General features: G+C 41.8%; 1 protein-coding gene across 5 annotated transcripts in view; it reads left to right on the top strand.

Moving 5' to 3' along the window:
• The window catches only part of LOC113665335 (low-density lipoprotein receptor-related protein 2), a 57,044-nt gene that overhangs the window by 25,116 nt on the left and 9,330 nt on the right, over positions 1–22,598 (top strand). For all 5 annotated transcript variants that reach the window (XM_089194288.1, XM_089194287.1, XM_089194285.1 and 2 more), the window contains 24 exons: positions 518–786; positions 1,494–1,610; positions 1,989–2,207; positions 2,872–3,043; positions 4,059–4,447; positions 4,951–5,112; positions 5,627–5,898; positions 6,754–7,045; positions 7,821–8,091; positions 8,390–8,664; positions 9,914–10,082; positions 10,868–11,020; positions 11,669–11,889; positions 12,786–13,031; positions 13,446–13,970; positions 14,707–14,953; positions 15,815–16,800; positions 17,276–17,646; positions 18,001–18,283; positions 18,675–19,142; positions 19,641–19,785; positions 19,902–20,098; positions 20,506–20,649; positions 22,075–22,314. In XM_089194288.1, the coding sequence (XP_089050414.1) occupies positions 518–786; positions 1,494–1,610; positions 1,989–2,207; positions 2,872–3,043; positions 4,059–4,447; positions 4,951–5,112; positions 5,627–5,898; positions 6,754–7,045; positions 7,821–8,091; positions 8,390–8,664; positions 9,914–10,082; positions 10,868–11,020; positions 11,669–11,889; positions 12,786–13,031; positions 13,446–13,970; positions 14,707–14,953; positions 15,815–16,800; positions 17,276–17,646; positions 18,001–18,283; positions 18,675–19,142; positions 19,641–19,785; positions 19,902–20,098; positions 20,506–20,649; positions 22,075–22,314 (6,833 nt within the window). The remainder of the gene's footprint in view (positions 1–517; positions 787–1,493; positions 1,611–1,988; positions 2,208–2,871; positions 3,044–4,058; positions 4,448–4,950; positions 5,113–5,626; positions 5,899–6,753; positions 7,046–7,820; positions 8,092–8,389; positions 8,665–9,913; positions 10,083–10,867; positions 11,021–11,668; positions 11,890–12,785; positions 13,032–13,445; positions 13,971–14,706; positions 14,954–15,814; positions 16,801–17,275; positions 17,647–18,000; positions 18,284–18,674; positions 19,143–19,640; positions 19,786–19,901; positions 20,099–20,505; positions 20,650–22,074; positions 22,315–22,598) is intronic.

Genomic DNA, 22,598 nt, shown 5'->3' with positions numbered 1-22,598 from the left:
CGTTTCTTTTCTTGGCAGTATGATGGAAATTTGTCACCGTTAGCTATGGCCTCGTTTTGCAACGAAATCGCTGTTAGTTCAATGTTGGGCCATTGGGGAAACAATAGGAAATAAAACTGGTGTCACACAAGTTTGCGGAATGGGGGGGGGGGGGGAGGGGGGAGCTAGGACGTCATCATGAGAACTCTGTAAAAAGAAAAAAGAGTTTGGAAAAGAAAAAAATTGAGACCTTTTGAACACAACGTTTATTAATATACGGGCGTAATTGATAATTTGCCATATTGTTTTGAAATTATCAGAAACGTTGACACACTGTAAATAACTTACAGCTCTTACAGCCTAAAGGCACGATTTTAAGCCTCCGCTCTACCTCTGCAGCGTCCGTGGATGCACAGACCCTGACCGCTGTGCTACTGAGACTGCACTCGATAGAGCGGCGAAATTGAGCCAACAGAATTGTCGCACTTCGTACTTAACCACCCAAAGGTGTGCTTCCACTCTGCATTTTTCTCCACAGGCGACTCTACTGGATCGATGCAAGGCTGGATTACATTGCCTTCTGTAACTACAACGGTTCTCAACGTTACACAGTGCTTCGAGATGCAGGAAAGATTCGCCATCCGTTCTCCATTACCTTGTTTGAGGACACGTTATACTGGTCTGACTGGAGTGATAGACAGGTCAAGCAGACAAAAAAGTTCCATGAGGGTAACGTTACGTTAGTTTACACTGCTGGGTTTCGACCTATGGACTTGCACGTAGTCCATCCTCTTCAACAACCACAAGGTAAATGATTTCATCATAACAAAAATTTTATTAGATGTATTTTTTCGTACTGCGCAAATCTACCTTTAAATCGGCGATCCAAGCTACGTTCACCTGGCGATTAAGTTTGGTGTAAGTCACAGATTTGGCGACCAATGCACAGTGGTCACAAGGCTGTTTTGAAGTAGCCGTTAAATTACATAATTTCTTTATCAAACAATCATATTTTGGAACTATGTACTGTCGAACTTGTATTAAGCAGCACCGTAGTGAGCGGTCACCTTGTATTAAGCGGTCGAATTTTTTCCCTTAATCGCAGTAATTTTCACCTCCATTAAGCAGTCGCAGTCACCCTTTACTAGATCCCAAAGGTTGTATTGAACGGTCACCTAGAGCGGGACCACTCAAATGAAACTAGGAATAATCTTTGAAGTTATCTTTAATTTCTCTCCCAAAATCAAAGTAAGTAGAATTTTGAGCGAGATTGTGTACATTCAGTAGTCAATCATGGGACGAAGTGGTGTTTGTATCGTTTTTCATAACACCCCTTATTTGTGCAACCTGCTTTCAGCGGTCAACATGTTGTAAGCGGTTACCCCGCCATTTACCGTGGTTGACCGCTAAATACAGGTTTGACTATTTTAATTAAAATCTATCTTTATTATAATTCCTCCTTCGTCTTTAACTTAAACGGAAATCATTGAGTGGGAGTGAATTTTCTGTTTCAGGTGTAAATTATTGTTTGAACAGCACTTGTTCTCACCTGTGTCTGCTGAAACCGTCAGGATACAGTTGTCATTGTCCTGTGGGTAGGGTACTACAGGACGACAATGTCACATGCCTTGGTAAGATTGCTTCTGCTCGTCTTAAGTTATTCAACTGTGCATTGGAACCCGGTAGTTACCCATCGTGATAGCTCTTTTCATTTTTGTTTTTATTGGACAGTTTAATGCGGTTTTAATACTCAATACAGTAATAGTCTGGAAATCAAACGATTTCCTAAAACACCTATATCTCGCAAGGTATGCACTGTTAGATAAAAGTTACTTTAGCACACTTTTGATTGAGTTTCGTTTAGCCTAAACCTAAGTTATGGCAACGGTTAATTGATTGGTTTTATTTTTCCATCTCACTGGTTGAGAAGCGTTCTATTGACATACGATAAGCTCCTGAAAGTGTCAGATTACTTTCGACACTCACTAGAAAATTACTTTTTTCTACAGAGGAAGCGTTCCTGTTGTATGCCAAGAAGAACAGAATCAGTGGAATATCCTTGAACCCAAGTATCACCAAGGATCAGATGTTACCTGTGAGACAGTTAAGGACGGCTGTCGGAGTTGATTTCAGCGTAGAAGAGCAGTATGTGTTCTGGAGCGACATCTCTACAGATTCTATCTCCAGGGTGTTTGTGAATGGCTCAGGCCGGGAAACAATTATCGATGGTGAGTGGTATGAGTGCAGAGTGAGGAAAATTTGAAAATTTGCAATTATGTAGGAGTACACTTCAAATGTTAGACTTACAATTTGTGAAAACAAGAGTGGGTCACTGATAGAGAGAATAAGCAATACTTTGTTCGCCAATCTCCACCGACAATTCCTAAGCCAATATTTCACGGTAACGACTGCAGCCATGCCCTTCCACACTGCACCGATGTGAAACACTGAAACACTTTTTTTCGGAAGTTTTTGAGTTCTGAAATCGTCTTGTCACCGCACAAGAATATTGGTAGGTTTTTTTCGAGTTCTTTAAACACTTTGAAACAAGGCTAAATATTGGACCTTTGTTGTGAAAATGAGTCGTATTACAAAAATAAAGATCATTTTCTTATCTCAGGCTTCAGTCTAACCCTCGTTTTCAAGCAGAGGCAGTGGACATCTAGAGAAGAGGTTATTGTAAGGTTGTTTGGGGGGGAGGGGGGTGGGGTTGAATCAGATGGAAGAGCAGACCACCCCAAAAGCAGTGGTGTTATACCAATATTGTCTTATGGGGTGGACGCCAGAATGAAGGTCGGAGTTGATTTGGTCTTCCAATTTTGCAGGAGACTTTATATTCTCTTTCTGTGTGGAACGAATTGTTTTTCTTTTTTTTTTCTCTCTCTCTTGTAGGTTTTGGCCAAATAGAAGGCATAACATATGACTGGACAGCAAAAAATATCTACTGGACTGATCAAGGAAAGAAAATTATTGGAGTGGGACGACAGGATGGTAGTTACCAAAAGATTCTGCTCACCGTGGGTCTGAGTAAACCCAGGGCGATTGTGGTGCATCCTTCGATGGGGTAGGTGTCACTCGTAGAAAAGTCTTTTCTCTTATAGTAAGCGCCCTATCACTTTCCGCTGCAACGACTGCTAATATCACTTGCCGATCTTAGATCTTTTTGTGATGCTTAGGTTATTTTCTCCAGAGACAGCACCACAAAGTTTGTTGCAGTAATGTATCGTATTTTTTCTACCATGAAATGAAAAGCAAACTTGTGCCCCCTGTTAACACAAATTACTGTAGAGCTAAGTTCCTTCCCTTTTAATTAATGATGGTAGTAGGACCGAGTGGAGTCCAATTCGGTCTGTAATCATACGAGTGATTTACAAAATTGGACGACCCCAAAGCGGGAGTCCGATTTGTCAATCACTCGTATGATTACAGACAGAATTGGACGACATGAAGTCCTGTTACCAATTAATCATAACCATTACAATTTCCGAAAAAAAAAACATATAGAACAAACATCTCTGGTAGGGACAATGTCTGAAGCAAAAAATTTGGAAATTTCCCATTTTTTTTTCTTGGTTAATGGTTATTGTGATCAATTCTGTGATTAGTGTATTTAGTTGAGTGGACTTAGTATAATAGGCTGCTTCAACTGTCCGATTACAGGTGTTCGATGACAGCGAAATGTCCGATTACATTATCCGATTACAACTGTACAGAGTGATTAGTGATATATAACACAGCTGATGCACCAATCACATTTGAGGAAATTGTTATGGTTATGATTAATATTAATAATTAAAAAAATGACAATCAATAAAACTCGTTATTTTAAATTAACAACACACAGAGCTGAAAACAAGGGCGTTTCCAAGAGGAGTTAGTTTTTCGGTGTTCAGTTATTTGTTTAATGTTATTGTCAAGGATTTAAACGGAAAGTTGTGGCAACATGAATCCATCAAAACATTGCTGCTTCAAAACAACGCAACCGTTTTCAACCACCTTCATTGTTGCCGTATTGTTCAGTTTTGTTTATGTATTTATTTCTTTTGTTTGCTTGGTTTTATTTTTTTTTTGCCATGAAGTCTGCTCTTCTGGACCGACTGGGACAAAAATGACCCCAGGATAGAGCGTGCTCTCATGGATGGCTCAAACAGAACCTCTTTGAAGAGTTCTGGTCTCAAATACCCTAATGGATTAGCTATAGATTTTAGCTCCAATCGATTGTATTGGTGTGATGCTGGACAAGACAACATTGGGTCCATGTCGTTCGATGGAGCATTAATCAAAGTACACTATGCGAACTTACCGCATCCATTTGGATTAGTTATTTACAAGGATAAGATTTTCTGGACCGACTGGCAGACAGAAAGCATCTATCGAGGTTCTAAGAGTAGGAGACGAAAGACTGTGTTGAAGAAGGATACGGAGAATCTGTATGGTGTGCGCGTATTCGCCAAAGAAAACCAACCAGGTACTGTTTGAATAAAAAGAAATTGTTTATTCAAAAGAACGTGTTGAATAATCTCATTCAGTTGTGAGCACTTTTCTGTACGGGACAAAGGAGCCCCCAGTTTGTTTCCATCCGCTCTGAAGAAGGGCTAACGCTCGAGACGTCAGCTTTGAAACCCTCAACGGTAGCCAATTTACATTATAAAGTCAGTTGATAAAACCAAAATTATCCCCACCGACGCAGCACCACAGTTTTTTTAGAAACTTACCCCCTTTATTATTTGTAGTTCAGTTGGTTTAGCGGGTGGCGGGATGTTTTTAGATTAGTCACAGAGAAAAGTTAAATAAAACCAGTTATTTCAGATTACTGTTGGCACTGTAGATTTGTCAGCACTGAATTTAAGCAACTGCAAACCGAATCAATCAGTGGCCTAAACCCCCGTTGTTCAAATTATGAGTATGTCAATGCCAATAGTACTGCCATCATCTGAGTTGTTAAGCGATCGGTTTATACCATTATTTCAGGTACAAGTGGTTGTTCTGTGAGCAATGGTAATTGTACCCAGCTGTGTCTACCAATGGGATCGATGGAAGTTTCTTGCGCATGCGCAGTGGGATATGCGCTAGCCACTGATGGAAAAACCTGCGAGAGTGTGGACACCTTCTTAATTTACGCAACATTAACAGGTTAGCACAATGTCTGTTGCTGTTTGGATATTGTTCCGTGATTTACCTTGTAGAGTTTGATCAAAGGACACAGTGATCGGCTACCAGGTGAAATTTGCTCTTGAAGCTAACCATTTTGACGCTTTCTCTTTCCGTGTGCCTATCTTACGTCAGTGTAATGTAAACTGTGTGTTGGCCGTTATGTTGGCAAGTTTGTCTATCTGTCTACTTTCCTACCTGTCTGCCTTCCTTCCTGGCTGTCGGATGGGCTTCTTGTCCGTCTCTCTATCTCTCTATCTATTTGTCTGTCTGTTTGTCTGTCAGTATGCCAGCCTGCCTGCCTGCCTGTCAGTTGCTCTGTGTGTTGGCTAGTCTTTGCGTCTTTTTGTAAGTCTAACGGCCCTTAGCAGCTATGTCTGTCATCATTTTACCTGTTTGGCTGCAATTATTTATCTTTTAATCATTTCTCCTCTCCGTACACTATTCTCCTGCATCATTCAAAGTACCTAATATGGATACTGTCAAACGTTCGCAGAGATCCAAGGTGCTCCTCTGGACCCAAAGAGTGAAACAGAAGTCATGCAGCCACTAGGAGTCGTGCGGAACTGCTTCGCGATAGACTTTCATGCCAACTCCAGTATGATTTTTTATGCGGACGATCGCACGAATACAATTGGTCAAATATCGCGTGTTGGGACATTAAAAAAAGACATTATTAACACTGGGATTCGAAGACCACAAGGCCTTGCGGTTGACTGGGTCGCTGAAAACATGTTTTGGACAGATTCTGGTTCCAACGTCATCGAGGTACCTGACGATTGAGTTTTGTCTATCAATCCTAATTAATAAACTGTCACACATGAAACTGGCGTTATCAGCTTAGAAAAGACGGAAACTGAGAACACTTTGGTTTGGCTCTGAGAGGTCAATTGTGCTTTGACTAATTGTAGTAGAGTAGAATGACATAAGAAAATCTTCAAAACAACAAATTTTTTAGCGTATCTGTTCGTTGTTTAGTGTCTTGACTCCTGGTTTGCTTTTCCCTTCGCAGAAAACACTCCTTAAATGTTTTTGGTGATGATTGTTTTTAGATTGTTGCAGAAATGGTGCCAAGAACTGCAAAAGCCATCGGAAAACAAAACAAAACGGAAAGGTTCTATGTGATTAAGTAGACAGTGCAAAAAGAGAACGCTTATTGCGTCATAACAACCTGAAAGAAACGGTTCTCGTTTGTGCACAATGAAGAGGGAACCCAAATTTCGTTAGTCGCGCTGTTTTCGTTGTATTTATTGCATTCTTGTCTACAATATTCATTCTTCTAAAACTCCTGCTCATCTCGCGAATAGTCCGTGCGGGAGCGACGAAACTGACTACCAATTAAACCCGAATAGCATCTGTAACTCCTCGGACCGCCCCCAGCCCCCCCTTTTTTTTCCTGAACAGGAAAGTTCGTGTAGCCAGTTCGTGCAGCCAGTTCTGATAGCCCAAACTGATTCCAAATTGAGTCTGAATTAAGTCGGTCCAAATTGAGTCAGAATTGGTGTTTTATGCCCTTGAACATCATGTCAAACTTCAGACGATTCAACCTGCCCTGAATTTTTTTCCTTCGAGTGGAAAAAGATCAGATAAATGATAAATCAGTTTTTCTTCTTGTTCCACAAGGTCAGCAGACTGGATGGTACATACAGAACAGTGGTTATCTCTTCTGACTACACCAATAGACCTAAGGCGATTGCCGTGTACCCAGCCAAGGGGCTGCTATTCTGGACAGACTATGACTTGAACACACACCGTCCGAGGATACACAGGTCCGCAATGGACGGTTCGGATCATCAGATTTATCCATTACACGCGGGTGAAGAAGGTGCGGGAATTTCCATAGACTACGAGGAAGATAAGGTGTACTACGTGCAGGATTCCCTCGACGCTATGTGGCGAATGGATCTTGATGGTGGTAAGAACCTACTGTTTTTTTTCCATTTGTGGTTTAGGAAGTGGAGAAGATAAGTGGGTTTTGCCGCCGGATTTTGAAATCCAGAGGTCCTAGGATCAAATCTAGGAACATGGGTTTATTTCTTGGTTGTTCGCTTCTAAGTTGCACTCTATAAAAAGCCAACTTTTCGTGCTCCTTGCAATGTAACAAATTATCAAAATTGATGTTGTAAGTTAAAATTTTATGCGAATGCCACGATTATCTACATTCTGTCCGTGGGACCTACATGAGCACAACAGGTTTTATTAGATGCTCATAGCGGTAAACATATGATTTCAGACAGCACAATATAGCAGCTGAGCTTCCGGTTTTCAGATATTTTTCGTCTTGTTTCCCATATTTTCTAACTAACCTTAATAAGACAAGACATTTTCATAACTTTAAACTAGTGGAGGCTTCTTGTAAGAAATTTTTAATTTGTTTGTGTCTGTAAATACAATTCGTGGATCCTTAAAATTGAGACACACCTTGGTCTATGCAGGGGCACCGAATTGGTTATCCATATGCGAACACGGGGAGCGCAGTGATTACAGCATTCTCCTCTCAGTGCCGTGGCCCGTGTTTGATTCGCGGAGGTGATGTGAGCCTTTTCGTTCGTTAATGATTCTCTTTGTTACTCCGACTGTTTTTTTTTCTTTTCTGGCTCGCCGGTTTTTCACCCCTGGCACAAAACCATATAACGTGGGGAAGCAATTTATCATTCACCATCTTTTGGTGAAATTTTTACATCCTCAAGGTAATGTTGTTTCTGTCATTGGCTCTGCCATGGATCAGCCATATGCCATAACCGTACATCACCAGTTTGTATACTGGACGACCTGGAAGCGTAAGTCGATCCTAAGAGCAAATAAGTATAATGGAACAGACGTTACGGTCATAAGAGCGCAGGTGGATGGTTTGAGAGACGTGAAAGTGTTCTCAGCTCAGCGGCAGCCACCTGGAGGCCCATGCGCGAATAATGGTGGCTGTGCAGAGCTGTGCTTAGCCGTGTCTTCGTCCCGGAGAAGGTAAGTTGATCCTGCTTTATACTCTTACAAACTGACGCGTCATTCATTTATTTATTTAACAGTTCATTCCTACAACTTTTCACAACTGCGATATTGTCTGGCTTTTGCCAGTGTCGGTAACAAGTCTTTTTGCAAGCCTGAACAATCGGTTTTGAAGAGAGACCTCGATCTGATCTGGAGTCCCTTTGTAAACGTCATCGAATCCCTCATTTCCTGCCAACGCAATGGATTGTTTGCAGTGAACGGCAAATAATTGTGGCAAGGGCTTATGCGAATATCTTCTTTCTTTGTTTTTCAGATGTGTATGTGTGTCAGGCCGTACGGCACCCGATGGCAAATCCTGCTTAAATGACACAAGCCTCCTTATTATCACTTCGAAAAGGAGATTTAAGTTCAGAGCTACTAGTCGTCTTAGCAGGCCGCCAAGTTACTCCACAATATGGAGAAGACGAATCAATATCGTCGCTTTCGACTATGACTACGATTCAAAGCTTATTTACTTTGCTGATGCCGACGGGAACGATATCAAAAAGGTGTTTCTGAATGGCACTGGTATGAAGGTTATTTTAAAGGGTATGTGATCATTATAGAGTTGTTACAAAGTAGGTAATTTAGATAACTATTCGATTGTGTATCGTCAAATTAGAACGAAAAGAATTACTACAGGTGTTCAGCCCAAATGTCAACAGCATGTGGACTCAATGAGTGTTAGCACATCTTCACGCTCTTACACTAGTTTAGTATATAACTAGCAAAGAGGGTGGTTGGAAAGTTCTAAACAGTCGCCTCACCCATTTCAGCCTTATGATAGACTATAAATGAGGGGGTAACTTTCTAAAGAAACTGGGTCGTCAGGTCGGTGGGAGAGTATAACAGGATAATTTAGTATTATCAACTGAGTTGATAACGTAAATTGGCTACCGTAAAGAGTTTAAGGGCTAACGCTCGAAATGTCAGCTTTGAAACTATTCACAGTGGCCAATTTACGTTTTCAACTCAGTTGCTGATAATAAATTATACTATGATCATAGATTACTTGCGATAAAATCGACTCTAATTGATTTGCCCTTACACTGTGCAAGACCACAAGATTTGTGGCAGGTTTGGGCATGGTTTACTGAATAATATATAGATTTAGCCAAGCCTTTACTGAATATTATCCAAAAAAAACAAAAACAAAAAAAAAAGGGAAAAAAAGGTGCATTGAAGGAGTGAGAAAATTTCTATTGTTATGATTTCTGTTTCCTGTAGCTAATGTGTCGTTTGTAAGTAGAAGCAGTCCTCTGCTGGTGGCATGATATGAAAGTTTTCAAACCACCTTTCAAAGATTCGTGGCACTTGATTACCGTAAAAGTAGAGGGAAGCTAAGTAAATTTAATGCCCCATTCACACCAAAGCTTAAACATGTTTAAAAGTTGTTTTGTTAAACACAGTTTAATTTTTTTTTTCTTCATAGAAACTATTTAACCGAATATTTTTGACTTGAATGTAGCACATTGGAAATGCAAGTTAGCAAGTACTTGAATCCAATGGAAAATCAAGTTTTTCAGTTCTCTGTTTATAATTTTCATTCAATGAAAACCAGTTTAACAAAACATGTTTTGCTGGTGTGAACGGGGTGTAAGACCAACAAACCGAAATTGCCAAACATCGTCCAAAACCCAAATCAAAACATGAACGTTAACAATAAAAGAAAAGTGACAACAACTACTACTAACGATGAACATAAACTTAATGGAAACTCTGACCCACTTATTGACTTGTAATGACTTTGTTTTTGTTTTTATTTCTTTTCTTTTTTTTTTTTTTATAATCCATTTAGACGTTATCACAAAGGCTCTTACATTTGACTGGATTACTAAAGTGCTTTATTGGACAGAGGACACTACGAAACGTATCGTAAAAATGCATGTTAATTCCTCAAATCGACAGATCGTTGTTACCAACGCTGGTGTGTCATCATATCCGTTAATGGTCCTGCCCTGTCAAAGGTATGATGTGAGTGGTCTCCGCAAATTAAGAATTCTGCTAAATGATTTATTAGGTTAACTGCAATGAACCTCGTGCGAAATACTTGGACACTAGGCTCCTTCACGGGATAGACTGGCATAAGCCTCAAAACTTTGTACCTTTACGATCAACGAGAAACGCTGATGTCATCACTTACCTTGTAGAAAGTTAGCGACTCGCTTACACCGCTATTGATTTAGGGTTGGAGTTAAGCCCAAAGAACGAACTATTTTTTACGACTGACTTTGGAAAGCGGGTTTACCAGCATGAAGTAGATTCGTATTGACAGATGTCAACAATTTCTGGCACAATACCAATGAATGTTCACGACATCAACGAAGCAAACAGTCGAACAAAATGACTTACCTTTATCAACCGAACGAAACTACCCAATTGCAAATGACTAACGCTTATTGAGTCTTAGATAAATTGACATGACGGCAAAACTCGGACCAGTCACTTTTCACGAGCCAGGATTTTGCACCACTTGACTAACAAACAAGTCTTCGTGTGACTCTGATGTTGAATTTCGTTCTGGTTTTCGAAACGTTAGTCACTACCGCCGACAAGAGTCCAGTCCATTTCGGGACTACCTCACCTGGACAATCAAACCACACAATAAACGAAAGGCGCTCTTATCAATTTTTTAATGAACAAGCAAATTTCGAATTTGTCAGATGAATCCCTTTGTGCCAACAAAAACGTTAGGGAACCTAAACCTAACTTGTTCGTTTGTTTGTTTGTTTGTTTTTTCATTCTCTCTTAGGCTCCTTGTGTGGAGTGCGCATTCAGAAATAAAAACTGCGAGCACGGATGGTAGCAATGTACAAACTCTTGTCAACTCTACCACGAAACCAAGATATTCAATGACATTTGATTATTCACAAGAAAGACTCTACTGGGTTGACATGTACTCTGTGTAAGTAAATTTGTATTACAAAACGGGAAAAGTGGTTAGTTTCAGCTCGTATGGTATCATAAAATCGGCTCTAATTGATCCGTGCGCCCCCGTGCGCGCTTTATCGCAAAGCATTATTCCCGTAGGAGGGCCGCACGCAACGGCTTGAACGGGCCGGAGAAACCACACGGCCTTGTGACATGCGAGCTGAAAGAAGAAAGAAAGAAGAGAAGGAACGAAGGTCAAATGATAAAATGCTTGCGGGCTGAATAAAGTCGGGCCGGACTTTACGCAAGCGTCGCGAAATCCATGCGTCAGTCAATAAGTACTTAACATTCACTCATCAACCCGGTTTTTACAGATCAGTCGGACAGTATACTTGTAGACTTGAGGGGAATAATAAACTTCTTCTAAAAGTACTTCAATTGAAGGCTATGCAGCTTATCTTTGTAGCTTTCAATTGCTAGTTTTTGTTTCTTTTGTTTTGGTTCATCTTTTTTGCTTTGTTTTGTCTTTTAATCAACCTCCGTGGAATTTTTAAATGAAACCAACGCAATTATGCTTTACGTTTGGCGCTCAGTTGAAAAGTGCTTTCAGAGTATGATTTATTCCCCCCCTGCCGTTTTTTAGTCTGAACTACTGCCGCATTCATTGTCTCTTCATTTGCAGTGTGAACAGTGTGTTTTTGAACGGAACGAGTCGTCGTCGGGAATTTTCACTATCTCCAAACGCCTTGTTCTTCGGTATCCTAAGAGAATTCTTGTATTGGGTTGACGAAATGAAATCTGTGAAGCGCGCTGACAAATACACCGCCGGAGAGCCTTCTGTTATAGCAGATTTGAATTTTTCACCGACGGGGATGCTATTGTTCGCTGAAGAGCGGCAGAATTGTGAGTGTTTGGATTATAGTCTTGATTTGTTTTACCACCTTAGTCATGCGACTTGTTGCTAAATAAAGAAACCTCGTGAATCTTGCATATGTTACTGTAATATACAATATTAGTATGTACTAAAACAGAGGATATAGGTGAGGCGCACTCTGATTGGCTACTTAAATTCCGAATACCTCTACATTCACCTCCTAGCAACTCGCCCGCGATTTGTGTCCGAAGATATCGTGAGCGTTGCAGGAATAAAATCGTTTTTTTGTGAAATATCGTATCACTGTTTTAGTGTAGACAGAAACAACTGTTCACCTCAATGACGGTGGCATGAGACAGAAACTTATCTCGCCGCTTCGCGACTTGGTAAATATCCGCCACTGGCCACCTCTATCTCGGTGAATAGTTGCCAATTGTTGCGCTCCAACATAATAACTTCTTACTTTAAATTGTGGCTGTGTAACGCTTGTATCGCGCCATTGGCAATTTTGGACAAGTCACATCATTTCACCTAGTTGTTTTAGGTATCATCAAGTCGTGCCAGTGTCACGTCATTTTAATACTTACCAGCTTATTGTTACTGTTATCTTTACTTTTGACTTGGTGACGCCTATATCACGTCAGTGTTAAGAGAGGCCAGGTTACGCTACTGTCCCATAATTTTCAATGGCGCTTAGGTCACGCGGGAATCACGTCATTGTTAATAGGGGCAAGGTCAAGCCATTGTGACCTCTTTAGTTAAATGGTGACTTGTTCACCCTCATGGTAGGTCTTCTTTATTGGATTTTGTCAAACTGTACAATTTGAACCTAATTAAGAGAGAGAAAGACCACTTTTGAAAGTCGTAGTGGCTCTCTACAGTTTTGTAAGTGGTTGTAACTCTTTGCTATTGATTTGCTCTAAAGGCACTGTCAACCCGTGTTTAAATGGTGGAGGCTGCTCGCATTTCTGCACCGTTCAAGATAGACTTCGTGTTTGTACTTGCCCTGAAGGACTTATACTGAAAGAAGGGTTCCAGTGTGTTAACAGTTCAGTCTTTTGTAGAGGGAGACAGTTTGCTTGTTCAAACGGGAAGTGTTTGCTTGACTCAATGGTCTGCAACAAGAAAGACGACTGTGGTGATGGCTCCGATGAGCTTTCTGCATTGTGCGGTATGATTGTTTGTCAGTGTCACAGCAACTGTGCACCTACCCTTCCCCTAACAAAAAAAAGTCAATTGCTAACAGAATAGGGTTAATGTTGGGTTAAGGGAGGGGTAGATGCACAGTCAATTTACCGCCAAAAACACTCGCGCCGATTCCTTTTTCCATCGCGCGCGTATTATTTCGCATAGTTTGTCTCTCCTAGTTCATCTTGTTATTCATCCTCTCCGTACACTAGGCGCACGGCACGAGTGTACGGATAGGTCCTCTAGTACAAAACCGCCCATGAAGGGATGACTCGAAGGAGCGAAATTAAGAATGAATAGAAGACGGAACGATTGAGTGTGCAAGCGAGCTTGTCCTTAAAACCTTCAGTATCTCATTCCGCTTTGATACCAATGATGTAACTTTGAATTTCTTTAGTTCAGAGACAGTGCAGATCAAACGAATTCAGGTGCGAAAGTGGACAGTGTGTTCTTTCGACTTGGAAATGCGATTTTGACCGGGATTGTACAGACGGCAGCGACGAGAAAAACTGCCCCAAAAAGGAGTGCGCCACGCATAGGTTCACATGTGCAAATGGGCACTGCATAAACTTTGATTGGAAATGTGACGGTGACAACGATTGTGGAGATTTCTCGGATGAAACCGACTGCCCTCCTGTTACATGTCCACCGGGAAAGGCCAAATGTGGCAACACCGATGTGTGTATAGACTCGTCTTGGCTGTGTGACAAGGACTACGATTGTGAGAATCACTGGGATGAGAGTGAAGAGGTCTGTAACAACAAAACCTGTGGACCGAGCAGTTTTCGTTGCACGTCTGGTCACTGTATCTCCAAACGGTGGCAATGCGATGGAGAGGATGACTGCGGTGATGGAAGCGATGAAGGACTCTGTGAAAAGAACAACCAGACTTGTCTTAGTCAGCAGTTTACATGCCGTAATGGTAAGTCCTTTGATATGGAGATTTACGTTTTCCTCTTGTAAAGGCGTTCACTTCTGTCCAACGCACAGTTTTATTTAGTTTTTCAAACGCGTTGGCTTAGTGTTTAGCATCGCTGCTTTCAAGGCCAGGCCAGCCGGGTCATGCGGTGTTTTACTCCACCCAGGAGTATTGATGGGTATCGGTATAAATCCATAAATGGGTACCAGAAGATCGACCAAATTGTGCGTTGGAGGAGTAGAATCGATTCTTGTGGTGTTTCTAAACCCTGTTTGTTTTAAGGTATCCACCACATAATTCTCTATCCGGTGAATACAACTATACGTTTGGTCAACATATTAACGCTAGATAACGATTTATCCATTGGATTTTCTTCAAATTCTCCGGCCGCTGGAGACAGTATACGAGAGAAGTCTCAAAGTTTGGTTGTATGTGTTTTAATGGAAACTAAAGTTTTACGAGGCCTTCGCACGATCACAATCAAAGGCTATCTAAGATACTGACGTTTCGGATTGACAACTTGTTGGGCGTATACTTCCTGTTATTTGACATATTTCCGTGATGAAAGATTACAATAACTACGTAAGGAGTGCCCCAATCCCCGACAAGATAGCGTTATTCGCTCCTTGAACAACTGTGTCCAGGCTGCTAGGTTTTAAATACTTAGCCCTTAGCCTTAGAAAGTGAGAAAACGTGAACAAAATGAATCCGCAAATTGATGGGCAGTACTCGTTTCCAGGCCGTTGTATCACCATGAAGTTTGTGTGCGATGGAGACGATGACTGTGAAGACGGCTCGGATGAATCTGCTGACGACTTGCACTGTAATGACCGCACTTGTGACCCGACCGAGTTCAAGTGTGAGAACACTTCAAGATGTGTGATGATGTCGTACATTTGTGATGGCGACAACGACTGCGGCGATGCGTCTGATGAACATCCTAGAGAAGGCTGCGCGCTAAGGACATGTAAGCCAACTCAGTTCAGGTAACAGCTCTTTCTATGAACTACAGTGCAGAAATTGTATATAGCAGGTGTATCACTATCTTAAAGGATTCGTTATATTTTTTGAAGGTCAATCTTCTCTATTCTTTATTCTTGGCCATTCACCACCACCCCCCCCCCTCCCCCCATTTCCACCTTATCATACGCTATCATACGTGTGAGTTTGGTTTTTTACAACTAGTCTGAAACCAAATTTCTTGCAACGACATGAGAGCACGTTATTACTCAATATGAAGCATGAAAAGGTTACTTGTCTTGAAATATTTCAACCCTAGTTAGGCTTTCTTTCTTAATCAAATGTTTGCACCCACCATCAGAACTGATAGATATGTCCTGATCTGCCTACGCGTGGGGACTACTGTCTGAAGATTTCCTTGAAATTAACGAGAATTTTTCGACTCCCTGAGCAACTCTAAACTCCTCTATGCGCTAAAAGTTACTGACCAGCAACTTTCGTTCAATGTTGATACATTATCCCTAACCCTTTAATCCCCGAGACTGACCAGCATCTAATTTCTCCTTACAGTATCACCCCTGAATCAAACATTAAGGTCATGAGAATTAAGGAAATGATAATTAACTGAAGAACCTCTTGATTGTTAAACAAATTCTCCTTGCCAGCACGTTAAGAAATGTATAGAGAACAGTTTGGAGAGTATGCATATTGATGTTAGAAAGGAAACTTATCACAGAGAGTGTGTTACGTTGATATTAAACCACGTTGTGGTAAACGATTGATTGGGGAATCTAGCATCAAGAAGCGAGAACTAGAGCTTACAGCTTGGTTAAGGATTAGGTATAAACCTTTTAAATGTGGTTTAAATTTCATTGTCTCCCCCACAGATGTAAAAACGGTCTTTGTGTGCAGAAAGCCTGGTTATGCGATGGCGAGAATGACTGTGGCGACAATTCAGACGAAGAAAACTGCCAAAATCATACATGCAATGAGAAACAGTTCACTTGTAAGAATGGATATTGCGTCTCTAGTAGTTACATTTGTGATGGGGATCGTGACTGCTCGGATGGCTCTGACGAAGACCCGAAGCTCTGCCGAACGACCGGGGCACCTTCGTGTCCCGCTGGATCGTTTAATTGCGGTGAAGGTACCTGTATTTTAAGGGATAAAGTCTGCGATGGTCACGAGGATTGCAAGAATGGAGCAGACGAATGGAGGTGTAAAATAGGCGCGTGTCGTCGGCCGGAGCTGAACCGATGCTCGCAGATCTGTAACGGTACATCCACTGGGTACACTTGTGATTGCAGACCTGGTTTCAAGCTTCAATCAGATGGCTCATCTTGCGAAGATATCAACGAGTGTAACAAATACGAACTTAACCAGTGTAATCACTACTGCATTAATCTTAAAGGCCACTACAAGTGTGCTTGCGCCCGTGGGTACTCACTGCACGGTTTAAGAACATGTAAACGCGACGATATCGCGCTTAAACCCTACCTGGCGTTTTTACTGCGTCATGAGATTCGCAAACTTGCCGTCGATGGTTCTTGGGAAGGCGAAAATTTACGCAAAGTTCAAAACGCAGTCGCGGTCGATTTTGATTGGTTGGAACAGCGTATTTATTGGACGGAAGGTCGCGCTCCGCCGCGTCTCAAACGTGCGTTTTTTAACGGCACCAGTGCAGAAGTTGTCCTAGCAGCTGGGTTGTCCAACGTGGAAGGATTAGCCGTGGACTGGGTAGGGAGAAATGTGTACCTCGCGGATCGAATCCAGGACAAGATATTCGTGGCAACTCTGGAGGGACGTAACATGAAAATACTCGTATCACAGGGACTGCAGGAGCCCAGAGGAGTCGTGGTTGATCCAAGTGATGGTATGTTCTTAATAAAGATTGCTCAAAGATACGAGATTTTTCCCTCCTCCCTTTACACCCTAGTATCACTACAGTATTCAGTATACTGCTCTCTCTGCGTTTCCTGACGTACTGACAAGGAAAAATTGTTTAACACGCAGGAGCTTCCCTAGTTTGTAATCTTTGCCCTATTATCATGATCTTAATGTTTGATTCAGACGTGATACTATACGGAGAAGTCAGCATTGGGGTGAATGTGTTACTTTCCTAGAGGGATTTTGTTTTATTCAGTTTTTAAATACGAAATGGTTCGTTTCGACTTGTGCCGCACTCGTTTCCCTCGTCAAGAAAGTTTATCACCTATTTCGCGATGATCTCCTAAACTGGAAGGTATTTCCTTACTTAATTAACAGCGCGATAATTTATTACCGTGGCTTCAACGATCCTCAATAATAAGAAAGGTAACCTTGTGCCTTCTCTACTTTCACTTCAACAGGCCACTTGTTTTACAGCGACTGGGGAAACAAACCGCATATCGGAAAATGTGGAATGGATGGCTCTGGCTGTCGATGGCTCGTCACCAGTAAATCCATCGGTTGGCCCAACGGATTGACACTCTGTCACATTACTAAAAGATTATTCTGGGTAGATGCCAAGTTGGACGTGGTCGAGTCTTGCGATCGAGATGGTGGAAATCGTGTACAGCTGTCTCATTTGTACGCCCCGCATCCGTTCTCTATTAGTGTGTTTGAGGATTTTGTGTACTGGACTGATTGGATGACGATGGCCATTCATCGTGCTCATAGGCTGACGGGATTGCAGCATACTGTTCTGTTGAATTCAACTCACAGGCTCATGGGTTTACAAGTAAGCGTAGTTGTTTATGCATATTTGATCTAAGTGCAAACTTACGTTTCGTACATGCCTTTACAGTCTTAGGAATACAAGACGGATTTAGATAACGATCGAGTTTTGTAACATGCGTTCGAAAGGAGTACACAATAAGTTTGCTCCGTTTCATTGCTTTTTTTTTTAAAGGAAAAGACCGCACTTTCTTCACTTCGTTATTCCGGCGTAATAACCCTCTTGGGATGTTGAGAGAATAAAAGAAAAGTTTTGTTAATAACGACCTGGATACGAGCACAAACAAACTTTTTTTTTTCATTTTGAATGCGCATAAATGACTTCAGAACTAGACATTGATGTATCCTCCTGTTCTAGGTAGTTCATCCCATACGTCAGCCTCCTCTTCCCAATCCTTGTGTGAACGCCTCTTGCTCTGGCCTGTGTCTGTTGAAGCCAGGAGGGAGGTACAGCTGTGTGTGTCCGGATAACTATCATTTGGCCAATGATGGTAAAACTTGTTTGGACAACTGCACCAACAGTGACTTCGTTTGTGCAAACAACATGTGCATTCCACGCTTATGGCGGTGTGATGGAGATGATGATTGTGGTGATGGCTCTGATGAGCCCCCTTCCTGCCCACCGAGACATTGTTCACCAGGTAACACTAAGATTTGTACTTCGATCGAGGGGTGGGGTGGGGAAGGGGGGAAGGGGGGGGAGGGGTGGAGTGCATTAACATATCATTCCTCCTATTCGCCCACCCTATTTACCAGGTGACTGTAAGATTGTTGTGAACAGCGGTGGTATTGATTACGTTCCGCTCCTTCAGACGAAGTGATTGTTCCCTTTTCCTCTTTAACAACTGTTGTTCTGAAAGTGACTGTCAACTTAATTCGTAAACCGACAGCATCAAAATTTGGAGGAAAGGGGAGAGGGGAGTGGGGAGGGAGACTAACCATCTTGGCTTGCACTCATGTCTCTGTCGACCACTGTTTTCCACATAAATGTACTTGTTGTCTGATCCTGAGCTTTCTCCATGTTTGTCTTAGGGATGTTTCAATGTGATAACTCGACGTGCGTTTCGGTCATTGCCATCTGCGACGGTCACAAAGATTGCCGGAACGGTGCTGATGAAGAATCATGCGCAGTACGACAGTGCTTCCCTTTCCAATTTAGATGTGCAAACAACAAATGCGTATTCTTAACACAAGTGTGTGACAACCGTAATGATTGCGGTGATCATTCCGACGAGGCGCACTGCAAATCGACCACTTGCTCTGGCGACCGCTACACCTGTCCCGGCGGTCGCTGTATTAGCCGCCAGTGGCTCTGTGATGGCGATAATGATTGTGGAGACGAAAGTGATGAGTCTCAAGAGATTTGCCACAATCATACCTGTGACCCTCTGTCACGCTTCCAGTGTAACAACTCACGCAAATGTATCCCAAAGCTGTGGACTTGTGATGGGGATGCCGATTGCAGCGATGGTTCAGACGAATCCATAGATGTTTGTGAAGGTTCATATTTCTCGTATTTACACATTTCCAGTTTATAAGCTCCCCTCTTTCAATACCTATTAACCTAGGGGTCCATGAAACTATAGGTCATTACTTGCGTAAATCTTGAACTCTTTAATAGGATCCCGTTCCCTGTATCATATCATGTGCTTTTTAGGAAATCAGTGACTACTAAACTTTTTTATCCTAGTACCTATTACCTAACAGGTCCGTTGGGGTTTGTTCTAAGTTTTCCTTTTTTAATTGCTTGCATCAGTCTTGAACTCTTGATTTAAGGATCTTATTCTGTGTTTTCCCCCGCCACCTCTTCAGACCTTTTATCTTGACTGCTGCTCACCCCCCTTGGTTCAAATTTATTTCTCCCCCAGCCCAGTGAAAGCTGAGTCCATGTAAAACAATATGTGCTGGTGGATAAACTGGTTTTTTTTCGTTACTCCCATCAATTTCTGACTCTTTTATAAGGAACTAAGTTTTTGTATTATACTGCGTGTTATTTAGGACACCTGTGCGAGGCTGGCTCGTTCCAGTGCCGCAACAAACACTGTATTCCCTATGATTGGAGATGTGATGGTGAAAATGACTGCAACGACGGAGCTGATGAAGACAAATGTCCCACGCGTACTTGTTCAAACACTGAGTTCAGGTAACCGTTAACCGAAAGTACTCAACACATCTTTGCTGGGCTCATTTGATGTTGTTCCTCTGTCACGTTATGCAACGAGTCCGTTTTTTCTGTTTTATTTTTTTCTTTTGATTCAGGTGTAACTCTGGGCGTTGTATCAACATTGAATGGGTCTGTGATGGTGAGGATGACTGTAGCGATGCGTCAGACGAGCGTGACTGTTCTGGAAGGTCGTGCAGAGGCGACCAAGTGCCCTGTAGCAATGGTGATTGTATAATGAAAGATTGGAAGTGTGATGGTCAGAGAGACTGCGATGATGCATCAGATGAACAGGGTAACGTGAAGTCTATTTATAAGAGTACGCGTTGTAGCTGCCGGATCATGATTAGTTTTTTGCTGCATGAGGTCACAAGGAGGATTGCCTTTCCTTGAAGATGGACTTCTGGCCGATCGGATCGCTGTTACTTGCCCCTGTATTCAGTTTTACCTGACCATTCAGTTTTCTACCCTGCCCCATCTATACTCCAGGGCAGAGAGACCCACTGCTAGAGTTAAGTGTATTCTCGCGAACACAGCATATCCAACTTGGCCTCGTTTTAATTGTAGAGACCATCACTTGGTGAAATTGCCTTCAAAGCTTTCAATTGGCTACGCTTTGAAGACTTCATGTCCTAAAACGCATTTAAGTAAACAGAAATTGAAATTTTGAACCTAAGGATGTTCCCTATATTTCTTGAACAGGTTGCCCAGCGCGTTACCTAGGTGGTCGACATTGCCCTGCGCAGACGTTTACTTGTGGTAATTTGGTATGCGTACACAAGACGTGGGTCTGTGACGGTGACGACGATTGTGGAGATAGAAGTGACGAGGCAGAACAGCTCTGTCGTAAGTGTTGTTCGTAGACAATTTTCCTTTGTTTATTTGAACAATAACTTCCATGTTGTGCAAAAATATGCTCCGGTATTGGCCATTGTTATTGCTGCCGCCATTACCAGTACCACTGCTAATGCCATTTCCACGGCTTTTATCATTGTCATTTCTTTTGCCACTGCCATCGCCATTTCCTTTGCCACAGCCAGTTTTTTTTTTCTTTTTTTTTTTCCAGTTATTATTACCAGTGCCATCACCATAACCCATATTCAGTTTTGAAAGTGAAAAACAAACTCTATAACTTGTTAAGAGTATCGCGAGGTTCGTGGGTAACCGATGTTGTCCACAATGTTGCCATCTCCCTGTTACCATTGCCATTGCTAATGCAGTCGCCATTACCGGTCATTTCCATTGCTATAACCATTGCCATGACTGTAATCATTGCCAACACCATTTCCATTTCCATTGCCATCGCTAGCGCCATCGCCATCACCATTACTATTGCCATTGCTGTAACTATTGCCATGGCTATGATCATTGCCATTGCCACTTCCATCACCCATAGCATTGTCATTGCCATTTCCATTGCAATTACCATTGATATTACCATTGCCAAGACTATAATAATTGCTATTTCCATCACCATCACCATCACCCTTACCATTGTCATTACCACTGCCACACCATTGCCATTGCTATCACCATTGCCATCACTAAAATTATTGCCATTGTTATTGTCATTGTTGTTATTACTGTCATTATTGTTATTATATGTGTAGATTCATTTATCCACATTCCCTTACATTACTATTACCAATACCATTATCATCGATTTTACCCTTAGCACTGTTGTAGCCATTACCGGTGTTATTACCATTGCTAATGCAGTCGCCATCACTATTCATTTTCATTGCTATAACCATTGCCATGACTATAATCATTGCCATTTCCATCATCATCACCTTATACCATTGCCACTGCCATTCTAGGCTCGAAGTTAACTTTTCAGTCCACTTGCAAAGTTTTTCTGGTAACATTTTTCCATCATTCTTTCCCTTTGAAATGTCGAAGATCATATCTGATATAAAGATTTGAATTAATTTTCGCATAGGCTATTAATGAGCTGGAAAGTTTTATAAAAAAAGGTGTTGAATGTTTTGTCTCCTTGGTCGTTGTCCTGAAAGCCACCAACATTTATTGCATGTTTGGGAGACTTGGACGATTTTATTTAACAAACGTTTACTAGTGGATATTTTTCTCACTCGCAATTTATCTAGATCACTCGCATTTCGTGAGGTTGCGGGCGTTGATTTCGAGCCCTCCATTACCACTGCCATCACTATAATTATAGCCATTGTCATTGTCATTGCCATTGCTGTTATTACTGCCATTATTGTTTTTACGATATGTTTAGATTAATTTCTCTACGTTCCCTTACAGGTGCTCACAGCTGCCTGCACACGCAGTTTCGCTGCGAAAACAACGTCTGCATTCCCAAATGGCAAGTCTGTGACGGTGTGACTCATTGTCGTGACGGGTCTGATGAACGGTCGTGCTCTGCAGTCGCGATTGGTTGTAACGCCACCCAGTTCAAATGCGCTAACCGGAAGTGTATTCCTAATGGGTTTGTTTGTGATAGTAAAGATGACTGCGGTGATGCGTCGGATGAGAAATATTGTGGTAAGCTTGTCACAGCGGCCAAACATCGGGCGTGCGCAAGAGGATCAATTTTATGTGCATAATTTCAAAGAAAAGCAAAAGAAATAACCGTTGTCATGCACCTTCATAAAAGTCAAGTAAAGGAAACAAAAAGTAGGGAAACGGGAAACTCGAGATTTTTTGATTACTAAGCCTATTTAATCACGGGTGTCCCGTAATTTTTTTTTAAACGCGGTGACTTACTGGCCTATGTTAGCCTTTTTTGAGATAACTATAAGAACAATGCTAAGCACCGAGCATTTTCC

This window comes from Pocillopora damicornis, chromosome 14, assembly GCF_964200805.1.
Source record: "Pocillopora damicornis chromosome 14, jaPocDami1.2, whole genome shotgun sequence".
In the NCBI taxonomy this organism is placed as follows: domain Eukaryota; kingdom Metazoa; phylum Cnidaria; class Anthozoa; order Scleractinia; family Pocilloporidae; genus Pocillopora; species Pocillopora damicornis.
The sequence above is the reverse complement of the archived record's forward strand: the minus strand, read 5'-3'. Positions and strand labels throughout refer to the sequence as shown.